General features: G+C 36.6%; 1 protein-coding gene across 1 annotated transcript; it reads left to right on the forward strand.

The window, feature by feature from the left end:
• The first annotated feature begins 775 nt into the window (after positions 1-775).
• Positions 776-6,029, forward strand: LOC146997151 (zinc finger BED domain-containing protein 5-like). The gene is made up of 4 exons (XM_085817822.1): positions 776-1,444; positions 1,494-2,193; positions 2,257-2,335; positions 5,876-6,029. The coding sequence occupies exons 1-4, from the start codon at positions 776-778 to the stop codon at positions 6,027-6,029; spliced, it is 1,602 nt and encodes a 533-aa protein (XP_085673948.1).
• The last annotated feature ends 19,412 nt before the right edge of the window (positions 6,030-25,441 follow it).

A 25,441-nucleotide genomic window follows, 5' to 3' on the forward strand; every position in this document is an offset into this window, starting at 1 on the left:
GAAAACGAATCCTTTATTCTGTCCTTACGTATTGATGACACGCAAAAACATCGTTATATTGCATTCGATATCGGTCAAAATGGATATTTTCGTTGAAATATGGTACCTGGAATTCTTCGCGATTACAATACATCCTTTACTTCGAACAAGGAAGTAAAAAAAAAATTCTCATTAATTATTTTATCTTTCCTGGTTGCAGCAGTATACTCAAAACGTGCTGGGTCCCATTCCCAGCGTTTCTTCTAGAAGCGTAGTCTACTGTCAGCCTTAGTCCACTCATCAGTTCTTTTTACTGAAGGAAATTATCGTCCTGTTAGAATTTAAAATATCATAGGTTTCCGAAAATAGCCGAGACAGGAAATGTTGCTGCAAAAATGTAACCGAAATTAAAAACCCGTGTATGAGCCGAATTTAAAATTGCCTAACCAATCTAGCTGTATATATCGCCGAAAGTGCAAATAATTAATTGGTTGTATAATTTAGACCAGCGGTTCCCAACCGCTGTTCCGCGGCACACCAGTGTGCCGTCTGAAGCACCGTGGTGTGCCGCCGGGTCTGGGTGTCACGGTGCTGTTCGCCCGCTATAACTCCTCCCGTCACTCCCCCCGCCAGTGTCATAGGTGGTCACGGCGCTGTGCAGTGCTATAACTCCTCCCCCTGCCAATCTTGACAAGTGTCCGCCGTGTCCCCGCCCCCATGAGACGCAGGCAGACGCCTCACACAGTGTCAGAGAGACAACGGCTGCTGTGAGGAGAGAGACACTGATACTGCAGTGATGGACAAGTTTTTGAAAAGGAAAGAACTGGACTCTGAACAAAATCTGGAGCCAGATGAGAGCCCGAGTATGAGTGGGGGTCAAAAGAAAGCAAAGATGGTTAAATTCTCTGGCGCAAGGCAATATAGCGAAAGCTATATTTCAGTTGGATTTACTTTCACTGGAGATGAACACAAACCAACTCCACTGTGCGTGGTGTGTGGTGAAAAGCTAGCTAACTTAAACGCCATCCCAAGCAAACTTAAACGCCATCTCCAAACGAAACACCCTTTGCTTCAAAACAAGAATGTGGACTATTTTGTTCGCCTGCGTGACAACATGGAGAAACAGGCAACTTTTATGAGAAAAACAACAAAGGTAAATGAAAGAGCTCTTAAAGCTAGCTATCAGGTTGCTGAACTTATAGCCAAGACAAAAAAGTCGCACACTGTGGCAGAGACATTAATACTTCCTGCCTGCAAAGCTATTGTAGAGGAGATGCTCGGACCTGAAGCAGCAAAGGAAATAGCCAAAGTCCCTCTCTCAAACAACACAATTTACAGACGTATTAATGACATGTCTGCAGACATCGAAAGTGTGGTTTTGGAAAAGATCCGTATCAGTGAGAAATTTGCATTGCAACTTGACGAGTTTACTGATATCAGTGGACATGCTCAACTCTTAGCTAACGTGCGTTTTGTTGATGGTGATGCAATTAGAGAAAACTTTTTTTTGCAAGGTATTGCCAGAAAAAACAACAGGAGAAGAAATTTTTCGGGTCACATCAGAATACCTTGAACAAGGAGGACTTAAGTGGGAAAACTGCACAAGTGTCTGCACCGATGGAGCTGCAGCCATGGTCGGGCGCACCAAAGGCTTTGTAAGCAGAGTGAAGGAAAGAAATCCAGATGTGATTATTACGCATTGTTTTTTACACCGCGAGGCCCTCGTAGCCAATACTTTACCATCGGCCTTAGTTCATGTGTTGGTTGATGTTGTGCGCATGGTAAACATTGTAAAGTCACGACCCATGAAAAGTCGCATATTTGCAGCTTTGTGTGAGGAGATGGGAGCAAAGCATAAAACCTTGCTGTTTCATACGGAGGTCCGGTGGTTGTCGCGTGGCAAGGTCTTGGTTCGTGTGTATGAGCTGCGGGAGGAACTTAAAGTGTTTCTGACAAATGAGGGGTCAGATTACGCAAAGCAGCTTGCAAGTGATAAGTGGTGTGCAAGGCTGGCATACCTGGCAGATATATTTCCTCATCTGAATGAATTGAACACCCGAATGCAAGGCCGAAATGAAAACCTGCTTACAAGTACAGATAAAATAAATGGATTCCGTTCAAAGGTGCAACTCTGGCATCAACACGTGGAAAGTGGCAATCTTGAAATGTTCACACTCACCATGCAATGGCAAGGTGTTCACACTGCTGCACTGTGTGAGATAATAGTTAAGCATTTAAAAACTCTTGAGGAGAAGTTGTCATTTTATTTCTTTTCAGTCTCCACTGAATGCCTTGACTGGGTTAGGGACCCTTATAGCTCAGCATCAGTTGTTGGAAAGGAAATGACTTTACAGGAGTAGGAGGAACTAATTGAACTGAGACAAAATCGTGGTTGCAAGCTAAGATTTGCTGATCTACCTTTGGACAGTTTTTGGTTGGATACTGCCAAGGAGTTCCCCCTTCTGGCAAACAAAGCTATTTTGACATTGCTCCCTTTTTCCACTACGTATCTGTGTGAGATTAGCTTTTCAAGCATGATTGCTATGAAAACCAAATACAGAGAGAGACTGAGAACTGTTGACGAAGAGCTACGTGTGTGTCTTTCTTCGATTCCAGCCAGAATATCAGCTTTGTGTTCAGCCAAACAGGCCCAGGTTTCGCACTGAAAGTATTTTATAATTTTTCACTATTCTGTTTACTTAATATTTCATAATAAAGTAATTGTAAAATACTTTCTTTGTGCTTATTTGATTCCTATTCAAAAGAATTACTTTATTATAGTCAATATAGGCACAGAGTTAATTTTTTAACATTTTCTAATGGTGGTGTGCCTCGTGATTTTTTTCCCCGCGACAAGTGTGCCTTGGCGAAAAAAGGTTGGGAAACGCTGATTTAGACTCTGTGAGACGAGTTCAAAATGGACACTTTAATATCTGTTCAAAAAATATATTTGAGAGTATTGTGACATGAAGAGGTATTTTTCCCAAAGCAGCCTTTCTTTCTGTTGTTTCCACAAACTTTAGTAACAAAAGTAATTTCTACCCAGAAATATAGGATAGTACAGTAGAACTCCAATTATCCGAATCAATTTGGGACTAGACCCCATTTGAATAATCGAAAATTCATATAATCGGATTTTTTCCGAAGAATGGGTCTACGTACACTTTAATTAATTACTGCACGTTGAAAATGGGAGAAAAATATTTTTTTAAAAAAGAGGTTTTAATTAATTAAAATGAAAAGGCAACACTTTTACGTGCATGTTGCATAGCGTACTGTACCGTAGGTACAAGTGCTGAAAGTCATTGCTTGCTGAACATTTCAGTCAAAGCTAATAAGCTGTTTGACTAAGTGATAAGCTGTTTGACTGTCTTCCGTTTTCGACAGCCAAGTCAACAACTTTAATGCAGTTTCCAAGCCGATCTCGTGTCTGCTTCAACTTCGACATTAAGGTCATCTTTTTCCTCGACACTTTCTTCTCTCACACTTTCTATAAGTTCATCATTATTTAGAATTTGAAACCCTGAATATGCTGAATCACATACCATCATTTCTGCTGTATCCTCAGCACTAACTTCGGAAGATCCAGGAATTTTCAAAAGAATGTTTCTTAATTACTCGAGTGACACGGGATCCTCATCTTCTCCTGTCTTCTTTTTCCTTTTCTTGAGCTTCTTTTCTTCAGATGATTCTGAAAAATTATGAAATTCTGAAAGCGGTTCGGATAATCAGCTATTTTGATAGTCGGAATTCAGATGATTGGAGTTGTATTGTACTCATTTTTTATCAGTTTGCGTCATCGATAGTTTCAATAATAGCTTAATAACATTGCTCATTTTCATTTAATTTTGCATCCCATATTAAAAACCACAGTAGTCCTTTGCGTTGAAGTTAATTTTCACTTTATAATTAACATTCATTCTCTGTTTCATATTCTCTGTTTCATAGAACTCAATCTGTTTTATAGAACTAAACTGAAAGATGCTTTATTACTATTACGGACTAAGCATGAGACCAGTATTAGATGTCTGAAATGTTTTCTATTTGTAAACATAAACCATTAAAAAAAATTCTACTGAAACGCAATTTTTATTGAGTTTAATACATACAAATTTGCAATAACAGATAGCTACGTAGATGACAATGCTTATGGCTGGTGACTTTAGAAGCTGTTAAAATTATTTCATAATAGATAGAATTTTATTCAATATAAATATATATTTATGTATTTTTGCATGTAAAAGTCGTAGAGGGATTAGGTTCTTTTGGAAGCAGGAGAGATGAAAAATTAGCAAATCCCTCGCCGGAACTTGAACCACAGATCTCTCGAATTCGCGTCGAGCGTGCTGACCACTACACCACGAAGGCATGCTAAGAAGGCGGCAGAGATACCTTATAAGGTCGTATCATACATTCTAAGCATTTTGGAAGAACAGTTGTTTAGTACAATTTTTCTGCTCTCTCACACAATATAAAACCGCCAATCACACGGATCACTTTTTGATCACCATGTAAAGAGGAAACTAATCCTTCATTATAATTGATGGTTTATGATGGGGGATTCTATGCTGATAGCTGATTAGTTTATACCAAGTTTATGTAGATAATTGATGAACATAGCCGGATTCAGACTTGATAATGCCTTAGGCTGTTTGAGATATGGTGCCCTTTATAAGTCTGTTATACTATATTTTAATTTTGGGGGTTTGGGGGAACCCTAAGCTATAGCTTGTGTAGCTTATAAGTAAATCCTGCACTGTTCATGAAGATATTGAAAACTGTGGAACTAAAACAGAGCCCCAAAATATTTTTGAATTTATTAATTTCTTGTCAGAAAGAGTACATTAAATTTAGTTTCGGTCTTGTTGATTAAGTAAGAGAACAACAAATATTTCGGTGCAAATTTCAAACAGTAGATTCAATCATCATACTGTAAAAAAATAAATAAATAAATAAATAAATAAATAAATATCCTCGATAGATGGCACCACAAACGAACATGCCATAAATTTGCTAATTATTTCCAGCTAATATCATTTCAAATTATCTGTTTCAGCTTTTAACTTTCAGTTTTAAATATATATTTAATAATTTTTATGCTTAAAGGAGAAAGAGTAAGGAAATGAGATATTATAAAAAATCAGAAATAAATTCACATCTATACTATTAACTTTCAAATTAATTACTCTTACTGTCATTTTAGCAGGAACGCTTAGCACGCGTTCCTGCTAAAATGAAAAAAATAGCATTTTTCTAATTCAAAATAAATAACACTATTTTTTTGGCTTAACGCCTGTTTTTGCGTACATATCTATCTACCGAGAAAATAAGCAATAATGAAGAGTCCTTGCACAAAATGAAATTGTATATCAGGTTACACTTCAGAAACCTACAAATCACAGTCGGAAATATTATTTCAAAAAAAAAGTTAAGGAATCATAATATCACATATTATTCTTTTTCAAAGATTATTATTTTTTCCATTTTCCGCTGTTATACTGGACTTAGCCTGCGTGGATTGCAGGCTTTTTGCCAGTTGTCGTTTAATAAGGGTTCCTGGAAGTACTAAAAACAGAACAAAGGTGTCGCAGAGACAAGATGTGAAAATAAGGGAAAATGTAGCACTTTGCCACTAAAGAGTGTAACATCGTGGGGTGGTGTAAAATACAAATCAGATACAAATATGCAAAAAGGTTGAAATGATGAAAGTCAAAAATAAAATATAGTTATTCAGAATGAAGTTCCATAATTGAATCTTGGTTAAATATGAGTATTTACAAATATACAATATTAGCGTAGAAAGTCAAAAGTGGAGCCATGTCATGTGATGGCTAAGAAAACTTGTTTTTTAAAAATATTTGTCATTCAAATAATGAAAACATATTTTTCTCTGAAGGGCAAGAGTTCCAGTCAATGGATTTCACAAGAGTTTTTCATCAACAGTTCGTGAAATTGCTGCAAAGTCCAAAATTTATGAGCACTGGGCGTGGCTTAGCACAGAGTTCATCAATCTCAGTAGTGCTCAGTTGACACAAAATATGCAGTTGTAAATAGCTTATTGAGGAATATATACACATTGCATAGAATAAAAATAAGGTAATAAAGTAAAATAATCAGTAAAATATGTACAGATATGTGCAGTCATTTCAGTAGCACTGAGTGATCCAAAACAGAGATAGAAATTTTCTAAGTCCTAGGTCACGTGAGGGGCCACCCTCCCGAACTGTGGCTTCGAAGGATGCTGTTTGGTTTTGGGAGATTAAATAGGATGATTATCGTCGGCATTTAATGAAAATGCAGCAAACGGACGTAGAAATTGGTCTTCTGCAAGGATTTCATAGTTTAAGGTTTGAAAAAAGTTTAACTGACTGCAGTTAAATGCTTTTTGAAAAAAGTTTTCGTTGCTCTTGTGCAGGAAATCTTTTAAGGTGTCAATACGTAGATCACTATGCAACACAGAGTTCCTCACATAGTAAGGGGCGTTTGTAGCGATTCTCAAGAATTTATTTTGCACAATTTGCAGTTTATTAATGTCGGCAGGTTTTGCCGCAGTCCATGCAGGAGATGCATATGTGAGGATGGGTCTCACAGCAGTCAAGTAGATAAGTCGTTTCTTGCGTAGATCAAGATTGGAGTATTTTCCTAAGATGGGTAGGAGACAATTAATGACTTTCAGGGCTTGATTCCTGACATTGTTAATGTGCGGTGTCCAGGTAAGCTTATCATTAATAGTGACCCCGAGGTATTTGGCCTGGCGAACTATGGGAACAATTTCATTAAACAGGAGAAGGTTGTTATTTACAGGGCGGTTTCGTTTTCTTCTTCTGATGAGCAATAGTTGTAATTTACTTGCATTAATTTTGATCTTCCATTTGCTACACCAGTTTTCGATGGATGGGGTGAAGTTCTGTAGGACTTTGATGGCGTGGTTGAGTTTAGCTGATTTCACGGCAATAGCCGTGTCGTCGGCATAGCAGGCAAGGATGGAGTTGGTAGAACTAATTTTAGGAAAATCAGCAGCGTAGAAAATATACATTACAGGTCCCAAAACACTGCCTTGAGGGATGCCGCTTTTAATTTTCCTTTCAGTGGAGAGAGCATCGTTGACACAGACTTTAAAGTTCCTCTCAGTGATGAACGAGTGAAGGATGCGAAGTAGTTCGGGTTCAAAGTTGTAGCTCATTAGTTTGATAATTAATCCCTCATGCCAGACGCGGTCGAAGGCTTTCGCCACAACATGAGGCGAAACATGAGGATAGCCACATTTTGTCTGTTATGCAGAGTCGAGACTGCGAATTCGATAATGCGTACCAGTTGTTTAGTAGTTGAGAGATTTCTTCTAAATCCGAAATGCTCTGGAGGAAGTGCATCCAGGTGGTGTTGGATTCTGGAGAGTATGATGCGCTCGAAAATTTTACTGAGGACCGGCAGGAGGCTAATTGGTATGTAACCATCGGTCTGGGTGTGATTTTTTCCAGTTTTGGGATCATGACAATTTTTGCAGTTTTCCATGCGGTAGGAAAATAACAGTTAGTCAGTGCTGCATTAAAGATACTGGTGATTTTGCAGATGAAGTTAAGAGGCAGTAATTTAATAGATTGATTAGTAATTCCATCAATTCCTGGAGCTTTTCTGGGCTTGAGTTTCTTCATTATTGTAGATACTTCTGCCGGAGTAGTGAGCGGGATTAGGTTATTAACAGTAGGGGAGTTAAGCCATTCTTGAATTTTAATGAGAGTATCTTGTTCAAATTTTGCATCACAAGGGGTTAAGTTAGGCGAGAATTGTTCTTCTAGATGTGTAGCGAAGGAGTTCGCTTTTTCTTCATTCGTAATGGCTGGGTTTTCCATTGTGCATAATGGGTCTGTTCGTTGCGTAAGTATTTTTAAAATTTTTGACAATTTTCCAAAGAGAGCCATCTGAGATTAGAGATTTTTTCTGCCCAGATTTCATTTTTGAAGTTATTAATTTCGTTTTTAATTTCTTTGCCAAGTCGATTAATCGCGCTTTTGACTTGCGGGTCCCATGTCAGGTGATATTCTTTGCGGAGCCTATTGCGTTGCCGCATCTTTTCACGTGTGCTCCGGGGGAGGCGAAAAGCATTTTCCTTAGCACTGAGATGTTCAGTAGCCTCCGTGATCGCCGCCTGGATGGACTGCGTTACGTTACTGATTGCTTTATCGATGCCATTTGTGTCATTAAGATTACCTAGAGCCAAATTGCTTGTCACTAAAACGTTTTGAAAAAGAGTCCAATCAACTTTGGTGCGATACTTTCCATTAATTGTCTTTGTGATTCCTAAATATGCCAGTACAGGAAGATGGTCAGAGGAAAGTTCATTTTTCACGTCTAAGACCATAGGAAGTGTCGTTGTGGAAAGTGCAATATCCAGTATGTCTGAAAATTCGATGCGTTCCGGACGATAGGTGAAGTCATCCGGCACATAAATGGAAACTGGATTATTGATAATAAAGTTATGTAAAACTTTGCCATTTAAGTTGGAACTTCGGCAGTTCCAAGCAACATTTTTAGCGTTCAAATCTCCAGCTAGAATTGTAGGTAAGTTGGAAGGTAAGAGGTTATTTAAAATTAAATCTGTAAGCTTATTATTAGGAGGATTGTAGCACGCAGTAAAATACAATTTGTTGAAAGTAGGTAGTACTACACATACGGTGACAACTTCCATGTTAAAGTTTCTTGATACACTAATTAAACATGAAGAAAAGATATTTTTAACATATATACATACACCACCACCACGATGACTAGTCCTCTCACATCTGTAGTCTCTAAAGTTTGAAATTTTGAGCAGGTGACACATTTGTGCATGAGTTTCTGTAACTAATGCAATGTCCACATCATGCTCTTGAATGAAATGTTGAAATTCTAAAAATTTGGTATAAGTCCATTTGCATTCCAGATGCAGAGTTTAATTGGGGTAACACTTGTGGGCTGATTGTCCATTATTTGGCTGCCTCTTCGGTGCCATCTTCAGTTGTGTTTTTATCATGTGCTAGGGGTAACCCCGAGTCCTTAATAAGTGCAACGAAAGTTTTCAGTTCATGAAGCACTTGCTTAGCTTCCGTGACACTTTCGGGAGCCAGTCCTGCAGTGAGTGCACTTGAGTATGATTTGTTCGTAACAAATCTATCCGCGTAAGATTTTTGCACAGCAGCTTTAGGCTTGGGAAACTTAACGCACCCTCTGTAGTTCGCAGTGTGCCCGACTTCATTACAATTGGCACACTTAGGAGGAGTATCCTCGGATTTTGTGCACATAGAGGATTGATGTTTTTCGCCGCATTTAACACAGCGAGCGTCGTGATTACAGTGACTTTGAGCATGGTGGAAGCCCTGACAGCGGAAGCACTGCAGGGGGCCTGCTCTTCCTTTATATCTCTCCACTTCAACCTTCATGCCGAGCATGAATTTTTCGTGATAAATTTCTTTGCTTTTCTCTTTCTTTTCCAGCGTGACTAGAAATAACGGCAAATTAATTATTTCTCCGTCTCGTCGTCTCTTTAGCTGGTCGACTCGTTCAATTTTGTATCCACGATCTATTAGTTGTTCCGCTATTTCGGCGCAGGTCACATATGATGGCAAATGTCGGATTACTATTTTCACTAACTTTGGGAGTTCAAAGCAGTGGAAGGATATTTTTTCATCTTTCAAAACTTTCACTAGTTGTTTATAAATTGTCGGGTTGTACGCCTGAATTTTAAATCCTCCCTTTATTTGTTGCCCATGATAATCCTTACATGGGGATAGATTATAACCAGCCAAAATACCTTGCAACTTGATAAAGTGAAAGGATAAGTCCTTCACAATGATCGGAGGGGTACGTTTCGATGCTGGAATATCCTGATTGGCCGCCGGTTGATCCTCGGCTACTTCCATGGTTTCCGTAGCTGGTTGCTCCGGTGTCTCTACTACTGACGAATTAGCGGGCTCCGTTAGAGCGGGCTTCTTCTGCTTTTTTGGTCGTTTCGTAATGTCTCCTCTTGGTCCAGAATCTGAATCCGAGGTGTCTTCATCTAGAGCTTTATACTTTTTTGAAGCTTCCTCATCAGATCTAGCCGGGCTTGAAGCTCGTCTGACGTTCTGCTTAAACCCTTGCACAGGTTTACCTTGTGGTATAACAGGAAGGATGTTGGGTTTGGGTAACGCTGATGTTCTTTCGTTGTGGATCTCTCTTTCAACGAAGATTTTAAGTCGCCGGAAAAACTTCAGATCACTTGCATCCTTTTCAGAAAGCAAGCCATCAGCTTTTTCGATACATTCTAGGTTGGCGATTTCTGTAGCAATAAATTCTATGATGCGGTCCATGTTAAGACTTTCAAAACAGAAAATGAGGCAGCGTAGATCAGAGCAACGTCATACCGGCCTACTTTTACTGCGATATATACTCTTAGATTATTATACAACGTTTAATTTTATTTATATAAAATATTTCAATCTCCCCCCCCCTCGAGTTGGCTTCAGTCATGATTGTCTAGTGCCGCCATCTTTCGGCAGAGAGCTAAGATACTTCGCTAACTCTCCTTTCAAAGTTTCAAATGTCACTGAAACTATGAAAAAATTTGTATTAGTAACATTAATAATGAATTCATTTTCAAAAAGATGTAAAATTGCAGAGACAGATTACCAAACATCGGAAATTTGTTTCTACTTTTGCGAACACCTCCTTGATCGTCTCCATGTAAGTACAAATCTGCTTATTCCGTTCTCTGACATATGGCGCCATCTGACGGCAATTAATGAACTGATAATAAACTATTTAAAATAACTTTATAAAATTATTTCTCGAATTAAATTACACAAAATGTTTTCTAAATTTAAGAAAAAGAATATAAAAATAAAATTTAAAAGAAAATAAAAGGAGGAAGAGATAAAATTTAAGAAAAAGACTTCTGAAGGAAAATTTATATTTTACTAGCTTGCAATTTAATTATTTGCCCAGAATTGCTGTTCGTCTCAAAATGGCATTTTGTGGCGTTTCACTATATACGGAGAATCACTTTTCAGATTGTTGGCGCCAAATATTATCGCCCTGTATTATATTTAAAGAAATTAAATAAACAAGAATCTGCATGAATGTATGTATGTTTCTCGCATTGTGAAAAAACGATGGTACCCGGTACTTAGAACCATCAAATTTTGCATAAAGATAAACCTCCACCCGAACATGGGCATCTGGAAGCCCAAATTTGGAATCTGGAATTTGTTTTATTATCTATTTCACATTTTTTAAAACTTAAACATATTTTTTCTGAATAACTCAACGATTTCAAACCGAGCAATGGCAACACTGTACCGGGGAGGGGGCATTTTAACTCCAGCCAACGAGACTGTGTATCGGATATTCTAAAGATATACTCATTTTAAAATTATTTTGCGATATTGCTCTTTAACAGAATTTTATGGTTTAAATGCGAAGATTATGATATTTAATATATAAAGGTAACACACAAAACGGTAAAAAAAAAACCCTGTGAAATTAGTGTAAACCTGAAAGCTTTCATATCGTATATATATATATATATATATATATATTTTTTTTTTTGTGTGTGTGTGTGTGTGCGCGTATTGATAATTTTAAAGACTAATAATGATGATGCTAATAGAAACAAAATTCAAATAAAGGAAATATTTGAGACACACACAAAAAAAAATTAAGTATAAGACTATTTTAGATTTACTGCATTAATGAGAAAATTAAATCCACGTTACCTCTCGTTATCATTGCTAAGATGGGGAACAGAAGGCTTTAAAAAAATTAATACAAGATTACGAATGCTAATTTTGAAGTAAAATACAGTGCTTTAGTGCAATATTATTGACTTAAATTAAAATTATTTGAGCAAAGTTAATAAAAAATTCAATTGCATTATCATCATCTGGAATTTATTTAAATTTAGCAGATAGTGCTCACTTCTAAAAGCAGTTTTTTTGCTAAGATTATTTTCGATATTTTTAATGACTTGAAATCACTGCTCATGTATTAGCCAGATGGCACGGCAGAGTAAGTTAGAAGACTGTTTGTCTTATAAATTTAGTTGCTTATAAATATCATTGTTTGAAAGTAAAAGTGAAAATTCGGTACTTTTTCATTTCGCTGGCGCAGGATATAGACTCACCGAAACTGGTACAACATAAGCCGTATCTCTGCTGGTAACTTTTTACCGCCACCATTTTCAAAACCAAGTGGTGGACATTTCTCATGAGTCACGTATTTTTCCTAATACGTCAAAATTGGTTGAAAAAAAAAACCAATGAAAATTTGGGATTTGCCCAGAAGGGCGCTGCAGCCTTTCAGCTTGTCGCAGTGAAAGAAGTATCCGGAAAGGCACATAGTTTGCATCATCGAAACCGAGTTTCTTGAAGTGCATGAAACTTATGATTGAGGCGAAGAATTAACTTTAGTTAAATGAAGTGAAAAGCAGCTGAATTTCAATCACGGAAGAGTTGTGGAGAGCGAGAGGTTTGTGTTGATTTTTTGCTTAAACATCAACAACGGAAAATTGGAAGACCTGGTATGATCGTCAAAGTGGGTGAAAGTATGTTCTCGAAGCACAAAAACAGCGCGGGACGGATTCTAACACAACAGTGGATCTTTGGTGGAGTTTGTCGTCAAAGAAATGAATGTTTCCTTGTGAATGTGCCAAACCGATCCATGAGTATTATATTAGAAACAATTAAGGAAAATATCGAAAAAGAAACTATAATATAGTCCGATTCGTGAAAATCATACTGCACTGAAAAACTGGAGAAGTAAAGGAGCAAAGTTTCGAAAATTTCAAAGTGAATCATAAATACAATTTTGTCAATCCGGAAACTGGAACGAACGCACAAAAAATAGAATTCTGGGGGGTAGCGCCAAATTGCAAAATAAGAAACAAAGACGAAAGGCACGTCATCATCTGGAAAGTTATCTCGCAGAATTTAAGTGAAGAGAAACGAAAAGCTAATTTGAAAAAGTCTTAAACGATATTAAAATGTTTATGCCTCCAAAGTAAAACATTTTTAGAACTAAAATTTTTTTTATGTGTGTACTGTTTGTTGTCATCAATTAAGTCTACTTAGCGAGATTTGCATCATTATTAAAATTTTTTATGTGTATACTGTGTGTTATCGCCAATAAAGTCTACTTGACGAGATTTGCGCCATCGAAATGGAAAAGTACCCAAATTTCTTTCCATTTTATTTTATTTTTTAGTGTAGAATACCGAAGAGAGAATGAAACTGAACCTAGATTGATGCAGCAGGGCAAGAACTCATCCATTCCCTCATGACAGTTGCACAATTTACAAATTGGGGTCGAGATAATGCTCATTCGATGCAGATATTTTGAAAGGCAATCATGGTCAGTACTAAGCCAAAAGATAGCAACAAATTTCTTTTTAAGCCATAAAGGAGTGTCAGAAATTCTGTTAATGCATACTTTATGACTGTTCTTTTCGGTAAAGTCAATCCAAAAAGGTTCTCTGCAGTAACTTTTGATTACTTCTTTTGGCAGCATAAAAAGAGATGTGGTTATAAGTTATCTGGAAAATATTGGCCCCTTTGCCATCAAATCTGCCTTATCATTTCCCGGAAGCCCACTGTGTGATCACACGTATATATATATGTTGTTGTTATTGACCTTTTTATTGCATTCTTGCAGCTCAAATATAGTGAAATTTTAATAAATTGAAATTAAGCTAAGCATAAAAAATACAAGTAATTCGAAACTTTGAATCCATTTGGCTTATAAACACTTGGGATTCTTTTTTATCTAGCTTTTATATATCAAGAAACAAATAAATGTGCTTATCAATATATAAGGTTGGGTAAAAAATAGTGACAATACATCGATAGTTTTGAAAAGACTTTAGAAATTAACACCTACAGTTCTTCAATACATAATCACTGGCTATCTCTACTACCATCTGCCAAGTTACCGGAAATCGTCATCCACTCTCAGCACGCCCACTTCTAGTGGTGTCCCGCAGTGATCACACCATAGCACTGAAGATCTTTCTATAACTGAAATATATCCCTCACTGTAGTTCTTGAATTTTGATGAAGAGATCATAGTAACGCGGATTCACATTGGATTAGTATGGAGGCTGTGGTGTTGTCATTAACCAGTAGGAGGCTGTGGTGCTCCTGTGGTGTTGTCAATGGGAGATAAAGTACCTCCCATTGACAACACCACAGGAGATGTGTGACAACTTTGTATTATGACAGCGCGCATTGTCATGGAAAAAGAAGGGATTTGGCACTTGAGACATCATTTGCTTCCAGCACTCAGGAGGAAACGACAACAGTTGTTGGTGACTGATCCTATTTCCTGCATGATAATGTGATCGCTGTCACGGCTCTCTTGCGATGGCGATGATGGGAGGTACTAGAGCATAATATCAACAAATTTAATTTCTTCCTTTGAGTGCTGTCTTAGGTGACGAAACGTATCATTCCCTATGACAGTGCGAGATGTCATAATGTGTGCGTTGTTTCGGATGACCTGAGACGGTAACAACAGAAGGTACTACGACACCAGTCATATTACACATGAATCCATATAACTGCAATCCCTTCGCCAAAATTACTTCCTTCCGGAAAAAAAAAATTCGCGGGATCTATTACAACAGTAGAGATTACGTTATACTTGGAATAGGTTGTTTACTGCGGGCCATCAACAGAAGTGGACGCACTGACCTGAGGTATGATGCATTTGGCACACATGGTAGGTAATATAAATTGAAGTACAATAAGCGATTCTATCTACGTTAAATTGTTTTCGAACTATCGACATGTTTCCAGTATATTTATTCAACCCTTGTATTTGGCAAAGCAATTTGGGAATCACCCAGCACATTTTGCGATGCCTATTTGATACCAAAAGTAATTAAAATGAAGAAACGCAATTATACAGGTGTTTATGAAGTCAACACACAAATTCAGAAGGAAAACAGTAGTCATCAAGAGTATGGAAAATTACCATAGAACTTGAGGTCACAAACCACGTTTAGTGGGGGAAAATCGCAAAAATAGACGTCGACACAGGGCTGTGGAAGATTCTATGTGCAGAAAACATGCACCCCTTCCACGTAAACAGCATTCAACTACTAAGCGATGCCGACTACTCCCTTGCGGTAGAGTTCGTACGCTGGATGCTTGATGCCACACAGACTGATTCACAGTTCCCACCACTGCTATCTCACCTGAAACCTGCTTTACAAGAGAAGGCATTGTTAGCATGCACAATGCGCTATGCCGTCATCAGAAAATTTTCACAGCAGTATCGTCGAAAGTGCAGCACAAGTTCAATTAACATTTAGGTAGGAATTCGCAAGAGATTACCTGTTGGTACCGTTCCTTTTTCCCAAGCGCCTCAAGGACGCAAATTACCTTGTCCCGGACTTTATGTATGTTTACAACACGTCCTCCCGGATTTTATGTAGGGAATACTGGCCACTGTGCGCCAAATCATGCGTGTATGATGGTGCACTAGTCCATTTTGCAATAGCGGAGCATAGCCACTTCGAAGCTATATATCTCAGGAGGTGGATTGGACGCGGCGGACCTGTTACTTCGCCTCCACGCTTCCCGGAACTCAATCCTTGGATTTCTTCTTCTGAGGTCACTTGGAATCGAAGCACCTTAAATAAGTGAAGGAACGCAAAATAACTGACAATTTTAGACATGAAAAATTAGTATAAACTGTACATTCGGTGGACGAAATAAGCAGCTTCACAGAGGGAAGAAAATTCTTTACACAAAAGAGCAAAATGTCATTACCAGTGATTCTTGGATTTATTACCACTACGATGCCGTTATCAGGATAATATATTTACATTGGCTGTAGTCATAAAAATTCTATGTAATCTGCGTTAGAAACATACAGAGTGATTCAGAGTTTTCTCCAGATATAGAAATATTTACATTAAAATGACAAATACAGAGAAAATATCGCAAGCGTATGGATTCAAAAATATGTGCATTTGCTTAAATTTTCAAGCTGAGAGGGATATAATACGTTTATCTACCCCAAAATATGAAGATATTTTAGAAGCCGTGCGTCCTGAGGTCTTTGACATAAGAGCCTCTGGATGCTATACGCATGTGCATATGTGCATCCCTGCCATATACCTGGCGTCAATCCTGAAATCATGTTTTTGGCACGTACATCCCAATGTGTTATAATGAATACTACCGAATTAGTGAGTAATTCTTTAATCGTAGTTGCGCTATATCACGTGATACGGGCTAGACAAATAAATTATCTGTGATATAATACCAAAAGAAAAAAAATGGATGTCAAGTGATTGATGAAATATTGGATGTCAAGTGAGCATAGGGGGCCACAGAAGAAAATACAAATGATCTCCCGAAGCATGCCCCATTCCAACGATCATGTGTCTCAGCCCTCAACTAAGGATGACTGTTTTCAAGAAAATATCTGTGGAGAGCATATTTTGAAATGCTAAAAGTGAAGTATTTCAATTTTAACCCAATTTCGTTGAAAACGTGCAGTTCTCGTTATTTTCTTGTTATTTTTGCAATAGCAGCTAGTGTAGCATATCTGAATACAGTATACCCGTAACAGTTCCTTTTACAAAGAAAAATGGATCATAATGTCTACATTTACAACTACATGATGGGGTTCACTGCGAGAAGATATCTGAAGAGATTATTTATGTATCTATGCATGATTTTACTATGTTCTAATTAATATGATATAATGTTTAGAAAGTCTGGAGGAATCTATGAATCATCCTTTAATTTAGGGGAGGGTGTAGAATAAGAACTTTAGGAAAAGCACATTTTAAGAAACTCTTAACCGGTAATCTGTCAATTGGAACTTTAGAGGTAGAAAGAATAAATCAAAATCGAAAGTTGTGTTTCCTTAAATAAAAATAAATCATTTATATGTATAAAAATATCTTCCAGAAGATGAATAAAAATTTGTTTTGTTTAATACAAATAAGAGGAAATGTGAATCTTATAAAATGGAGACAATGAAGCATTAAAATAATTGCATACGTTCATGAACAAGCGATTATATAATTATGTGTAATGGAAGTCCATTATTTTCCTTTCTAATTCACAGTTAATTGAGTGAGAACTCCCTCTATCTGAGAAACAAGTACAAATCATAATTATGAAGCATTCATTCTTACCTTCGGACTCTCGTTTGCATTCAGCTCCAGGCAGACTGCCATGGTAATAGGTGATTCTAGATGCTGATTACATTTATTCGAAGTCTGTTAGCGAAAAGCAGGTAATTAAACGTAGGGATATTGTTATTTATGATTGCATTAAAATGATAAGCATGAACTGCATTCTATTTTAAAACATGCTGACGTTACTAATATGAACTGCAGGAACTGCAGGATAAATTTAAGTGTGAGGAAATGATAGCATTTCTAAAACACCTTACCTTCTCATCTAAAGGCACTTAAACGTTTTATTACTATATCAAATACTAAAAATGAGGAGTATGAAATGAACATAAAATAATTATCCTTTTATCTGCAGAATGAATAAAATCATTGAACACTGGTAATTCTACCCGCAATCGCAAACAGCGAATGGGCTGGTTACATGAACTTTTTATGGGTTTCCCCCCATAATGTATGTGAATTAGAGCCAGTTTACTATTGAAACGTTCTCCACGATCCCATCGGTCATCTCAAGCATACAGCTATAATGTGCTTTATAGTAGTTTATCAAACCCAAAAGGATTGTTATACAAAGGTTATAATTGAACTTTTTGCTAAACAAACTTTTAAAGCAATCAATCAAAAGCTACCTCCCACCAAAGAGTGATTTTCTAGTTTCGTGGTTTTGCTGTTATATTTCTGTGAATTAATAAGGATTACGTTGAGTATTAGGAATTATATATATTAGTTCCATCGCTAATTAGACATTTCTAATTATTACCAAGCCATTTGAAGATAGTCATCATTAGTAATTTAATGCTTTTAGTCGTTTATTAACTTTAATTTAAAAAAGAAAACAAACATGATAAATTAAATAATTTTAATTCTAATTCTACAAGTTTTTATACTGCTAAATCGGTTAAATTACTTCAAAGAGGACTTAAAGGAACAAACTGAGAAATAATAGATCTAAAATTACGTGAGGTTATCGTTTTATTGCCTAAAATAATATGACGTCTAAAATAATATAAGAAAAAGATAAATAAATAAAGAAATAGATAAATGAGAAAAGAAAAGGCTCGTATTTCAGTACTTATGAGAGCGAAAATAAAACTTCTAAGACAGAAAAAAGCAGTTACATTTTTACAGGGCCAGACCATTAATTTTCAAAGGAAACTGCCTATATTTATATAAAGAGACTGCCTATATCTATCAAAATTTTAAAATGCTTCGAAAATGCTTTGGATTCAGTTTACTTCTCATTTACAGCAGGGAACAAAGTGTGTTAAGGTATGATTTATGCTTCTGTTATGGATTAATTAAGAACAATAAATCTTCGAAATGTTTGGAAAGGAATAAGTTAAAAATGAGTCAAATGGATCTATACCAGATAAGTAACACAGGCGTTATAAATCTCTTTCTGTAATTATAGAAACGTCGCATGCGTAACATTAATTAGATTAAAATCTAAAATAAATAGCTTAATTTTTGAGAAATATGTTTATTACTTTTAAATTTCTTCGAACAGCCACTGATTAGTTTATTTCCGAAAATAAATGTCTAATCTTTTCGCCTAATAACAATTTAAAGAATTGCTTAAGTATGAGTGAGCACATGTAAAAGAAATATCTTATATTCCACTACTTGCCACTGTCGAGGGAATATTTTCATAGGAATGTAATGCAACGTAAGAATGTCCGAAACTTTTGAAAAGGCTGTGTTGAAGGTATTCTTAACGTTTATGTACACTGGTGTGCAAAAATTAAGGACGAAGTCGAAAAATTAGCATATCAGCTGAACGAAGAGGCACAGCGGACAGAAAGACCAATCAGGAGATTAAGTAAGGTGATGTACGGTAGCACATGCGCAGATATGCAGGTAGACGTAATGGGGGAGTGTCTGAGTAGTATAAAGCATGTTGTCGGTGTAAGATCAGTATTTTTGGCAAAGAGATTGCACGCCGTATAGCAGTTAAAATCACACCGAGTTGCTGCCTCAGCGAGAAATGGCGAATAATCAAATTGTTAGACAACATCTGGACACTTTTACCCGAGGTCGAATGATTGGGAAGTTGGAGGAAGGCCGCAGTGTGACAAGTGTGGCTGCAGAGTTCAGAATTGCTCACAGCATCGTTTCACGACCTTGGAGACAATTTCAAACTACAGAAACAGCTATCCGGGGGTTTAGTAGTGGTCCACGAGAAACCACACCCGCAGATTACCGGTATATTGCCTTACAGGCCAGAAAAAACAGGCGGCAGACAGAGGGAGAAATCGCTAGAGACACGACACAGGCGATTGGACGACCGATATCACGTTTTACCGTGGCCAGAAGACTACACGGTGGTGGTCTGTTTGCACGACGCCCTGTACGGTGTGTACCTCTAATGCCTGCCCATCGGAGAAGGCGTTCTCTGTGGTGCCGGGAACACCGGAATTGGAGAGACAATGAATGGGAACGAGTACTCTTTACAGATGAGAGCAGATTCAGTCTGAGTAGCGATTCTCATCGCATACTCATCTGGAGAGAGCGGGGAAGTCGCAATCATCCCTCGAACATCATTGAAAGGGACAGGTATGGAGGTGGCGGTGTTCTCGTTTGGGGAGGCATCATGCTTGGTAGTCGTGCAGACCTTCGCATCTTAGACGCAGGTTCAGTCAACGGGACCCGTTATTGTAACGAGATTCTTCTTCCATATGTGCGTCTTTTTAGAGGCGCTATGGGTCCGCAGTTCCTTTTCATGGACGACAATGCACCATGTCATCGCACAGTAGCTGCCGAACAGCTCTTAGAGAGTGAGGATATTGAACGTACGGATTGGCCGGCACGATCTCCGGATCTCAATCCCATCGAGCATGTATGGGATTTTCTAGGCAGACGCTTGGCAGCTCGTACCTTACCACCAGTAACGATTCCGGAGCTTCGATTGGCGCTGCAAGACGAATGGGCAGCAATGCCTCAACAACTCATTGACACCCTCATTCTCAGCATGGGCAGACGCTGTGAACCCTGCCTAGCAGTCAGGGGAGATCATATCCCCTATTAAAGACCGGATGTTTCTTGCTGGATACCCATCACAGGGATGTTTCGGCCTTCAGTCGCATTGCGCTCCATGCTACGTTTTGAATGAAGCTTCTTTTTATTCTCTGATTTCTCTTTCAGTAAGTGTTGCTTACATTATTACTCATGTCCTTACGTATTGGGGATCTTACGGTATTAAATGTGTTGATTTGGAAAGCTTTTGTACAAAGTTATATTGAAAAAACCGTCTCGTTCTTAAGTTTTGCACACCAGTGTAGTTTATTTGTTACTTCCGTGTATGAAGTAAAGGAAGTACGCGAAAAATTTCGGGTATCATTTCAACAAAAACATCCATTTTGACTGTTCCCGAATTCATTTGGATAATGCTTTGCTTAACGTCTGTATTTATGAACCGAATAAAGGATTGTTTCTTCCAAAACATACTGCAAAATTGATTTTAAAGTGAATTCGAAAGGGTTTTTTTTTCGTGACGTCTCTACGTACGTAGGTACTATGTATGTATGTATGTATGTATGTATCTCGCACAACTCAAAATGAGACTGCTATAACATCTAGTTATCATTTATATTGCAATCGACAGAACTGAATTATATATATAAGAAATTATTAATATTTCAAAAAATTTACAGACTTAAATTATTTAAAAAAAATCTTCTTTCTTTTATTATTTTTAAATATTTGCATTCCGCTAGTAGAGAGCCGAAGGAGTAATTCATATCATTTTGAGAGAAAAAGAAGTATTATTCAACATTTTTGAACATTTAGTTAGTAGTAGTATGGATCTTAAAAAGATAGGAATCACGAAACGCGTATTTTACCCTCATTAATTATTCAGATTTCATGTTTCAAATGCTTACCTCTTGGGAAGTTTATTTGAATCATTAAGCAAAGGGTGGTTAATAGTTCTTAATTTTTCCTATTTTATAGTTTAATTTTTCCTATTTTATATTTTTGGTAAATAAATTTTCGTCAAATTTATTTCCTATTTTGTAATTTTTCCTATGCTTTATTCCTAGTTTAATTTAGTTTAATTTTTCCTATTTTATATTTTTGGCACTTTAATTACTTTCCCATTTCAACTTTTCAGAATCAAATTTGTCGTACTTTCCAACTTAATAATACAAATATTAATATCATATAATAACGCAATTCTCATTCCCGATTAGCATTCCTTGAGAGATTGAAGACTGATACACATATTGCAAGTATGCCTTTTCAACGTATTCCTACAACGCACATGACTTTTAACGAATGAACTATTTTATGCATTTGGTCTCTTGAAAAGAATTCATTCTAAGCGCAGATCCACCATGATTGATGGATTCTGAGAAGGAGATGAAGAAGAATGGAAATCAATATCCCTGGAAATTTAATAAAAAGCCCTGGTATCATGTAAATCACAATGCGGACTTAAAAGTCCAGACAAAAGACTATCAGATCGAACATTAAAAAAATTCTTTGCATTTTAAACATTAGTTAAACAGCACCGAAATCCTTAAAAAATGTGCAAATAATCTGTACATACATTTAGGATACTGTCATTTTTGCGGATTTTTTACCCCATTAGTATTGTTTGATGAGCTATACTGAAATAGGCATTTATGTCAAGACTAATCTTTTAACAGACATCCTGGGAAGAACCCTAGCTTGTGATCAAGAAACTGAACGACGTAGTGGTATATATACAAAAAACTTCTAAACCTAAGGTAAATCTTTACGATAGACTTGCGATCACTACGATAGACTTGCACCTTGTTACAGTAATAAGAATTAGTTGTCCTTGATCTAATCCACTGCTCTCGTGATAGGCACTCCTATAAGCTAGCAGGAATAATGACAAGTTTTGTTCTCAGTCCTGCTGGCTCTGAGACACAAAAACTGCCGTATAGAACTGACTTCATAACAGCACTGGATTTTCTCTTTCCATGCACAGTCCTTGATCTCCGCCGTGAAGATATTTGCAGAACGTAGATCTGTGTTACTTTTATGACATAATCTTTGTTTTTGAACTAAAGAAGTATCACTCTGTTTTCGTAGATGTCCTCTTCCATAACAATTTCATCATTTTATATTACTTTTATTATTAGTTCAAATTTGTCTTGGATACCTCCATTGCCTTCATTGTTAGTAACTGCACATCCCGGGCTATGCATTCTTTAAATTTTGACATCAGTCTCTCGTTCACTATAGAAATCTCTCTTTTATTTCCTTCTACAGCAAATACATGTTCATGCATAACACTGACGACTTTTTCTTTAAATATTCTCCTTTATTTCGACTGCTTCTCTCCTCATCTCAGTGGCCACTTGCGAAATGGAGTGTAATGCGAAGGTATTGGTGGTAACGAAGAGACTCTACAATTTTCATGAACATTTCTTCTGGGACAAAGGGCAAAGCAGACGTAGAAAAGTGGTGCAAATTCTATGACGAGTGTGGAACCTTTTACCTGGCTAAAGGGAGGGATACTTTTACGGAGATTTCTTTTTTGCACAGGAAACTAACTTATATTTAAGTTACACTTGGAAAAAATCACGCCACCAAGCAGAAGTAAAGTAGGAAGAGCGAATGTGAGGATTCATGTCTTTACCTGCAGATATTACAGTGCTTACGAGAGAAGCGAGAACAAATTATTTTGAAACGGCTATTTTAAAGTTACGTTTAAGGGAAACTTAGTTCTTTGTAATGTATACGTTGCTTTAAATTGATATGCGAAATATTATTATATAGGGTGTCTCGACAAAAGCGCCGGATTTAATATGCCCGAGAGTATACTTTATTCTTAGGAAATGGAAAATATTTTTATATACTTAAAACAGGTAAATATTGCGATTTAAGAAGGTCATGTCTCACCTGGTAATACTGGCGCTCTATCACAAGCAGTTTATTTCACAGTTTCGTTGCAATTTAGTTGACACTGAGCGCTAAACAAAGAAACAACTTTTAATTGTGAAAATTCATTGAAAGAATGGCGAGTGTTATGCACAAACTATTAAAAAGCTTCGTGCAATCTCTGAACGGGAACATGCACCTAATGAAACAACAGTTCGCTGATTGATAAAGAAATCTGAGGATACAGGTTTAACAACAAGCCCATTGCATTACCACACTCTCCGTCTTGCCACTCTGGAGAAATCATTGCTATTTTGCGTGGCAGTGTTACTGCAACTTCGGAAACATCCAAACTTAAAGAGGAACAACAACAAACAAATTTATATCGGTTACTGAATGCGTCCTTAGCCACCTCAGGTACGTGAAAAAGGGATTAAGAATTTCATCGAGAGAGTGTGGGGCTGCAGAGCAAGTCATAGAGGACATATTCCATACATTATGTTTCATTCCTAATCACAACATTTTTCTGTTGCATATTAAAATAGTTTCCATTTTCTGGTTAAAAAAATTATTTTTGTCACAACATTTTTCTGCTGCATATTAAAATATTTTCCATTTTCTGGTTAAAAAAATTACTTTTTTCATACAAGGCTCAGTCAATCCTACCCTAGTTAATTGGGAATGGATTTATAACTACGGCGTTGGATGAAAGCATAACCATTTTGCTGCCTAATGAACATTTAAAAGGCATAGTTTTTAATTCGTTACAAGAAATGATATTTTCCTTACTTATTATATAATGCGGAATTGATATTAATAGCTGTTTCTTTTTAAACTTCAATACTGGTGTATATGGCAGAGATCCTTGGCAAAGATTCCATAGTAATGCAAAGCAAATCATTGCAGCGCCATGGCAGAATTCAAACAAGGAATCAAACAAGGACAAAACCGCACACATTTCGAATTGAGTACGTCATAAATAAAATCACCGCGTAGGACCCAATATTGAGTTGAGAGTAAGGAACAGAAAGTAGTACTAAGCACGGAATAACATCCTTCAGCTTCTCTCTCTTTCTGTGTAAAATAAACTGTGGGTCCGTGGCTGGAATTTCATCATCTTTCACTTTTGCAATCCAATCAGCCGAACACTATTTTGAAGACGAAAAGCGGCGAGCTGCAGGAATAAATTCAAGGAAGCATCGCTTTTATGTGTCGTAAAATATAGAGTTGCTGGTATTTCCCCCCTCAATCTTCGAATCTTATTAGAGAACGTTTATCATTTTGAGATTCATATTGGAAGCTGCTGACAAACTTGCTACTCCTCTGTAGTATAAAATGCTTTTGAATTCGGAATATGACACGCCATTGGATTCTCCGTCCGATGATTTATTACCGTTATTATTACCTACATTCTAACCCCAATAATGCCTCTTGTTACAGAAAGTGAGATTTTTATTCTTCCATAAAAGAACCTAGAATAAGTGTTTTATTAATTTAAGCATTTCTATTATTTTAAATTATAAATAGACAATATATATCACATTTTTCTTATTTTTAATTAACTATCTTAAATTATGTGTATACTAGAAATTGTGCAATTTCGTTTCCAGTTTTTATTGAATATTTATATAAACCAAATGACACAAAGAAATCTTAGCTGATGACACTTGTAAATCTATGAACTACGCTCAATATGTACAAAATTAAAAAAAAAAAAAAAAAAAAAAAAAAAAAAAGATTAAGCGGAGGGGGCTTTCTGAGCAAAATTATTTGGCTGATTTCGGTAGTTGGTAACAAAGAAATGTTTTGCTTATAAACCTGAAGTAAAACGTGGCTTTTTATAGGCATTCTTTGCCGATTTCAAACCTGCTTATAAAATGTTTTATCACGCAAGATATAAACAATCACATAAGGGAAGCAAGAATAGTGGTAATTGCGGGGGAAAAAAATAAAGACGGCGCCAATCGCGCAAACCAAAAAATACCCATTTACTAAATACTAGAAAAAAACTATATTCTTATTTTTCTTTAAAATTTATTATATTATCATTTATTTATATTCAATTTTTCATTAACCATTTCGGTACTATTCCGTTTTGAGGACGGTAAAAAAAATTGCAGCGAAAATATACGCGCAAAAGCGCCAAATCTAGCGTACGCTCTTATTTCAAATTGCGTAAGTAGATAGTTCTACTGTGGGTAAAAAAAGTATTTGCACACCTACATTTATGTTTGCAATTCATAAAAAGAAGCATTAAGAAATAAAAAAAATGGGTATTGCGAAATCAGAATAAGTTTAATCATCCAAAACAAACAGAAAAATTACAATAATATAAATAACAATGCTTTTTTGTAATAAAATTAAAATATCTCGTATCAAAAAAGTATTTGCACACCTGCATGAATACAAAAGAAATAAAATATATAAGCAAATTTCAAATAACTA

Source organism: Stegodyphus dumicola, chromosome 5 (genome assembly GCF_044657685.1).
Source record: "Stegodyphus dumicola isolate Sdum_Otavi_A_Nest chromosome 5, ASM4465768v1".
In the NCBI taxonomy this organism is placed as follows: domain Eukaryota; kingdom Metazoa; phylum Arthropoda; class Arachnida; order Araneae; family Eresidae; genus Stegodyphus; species Stegodyphus dumicola.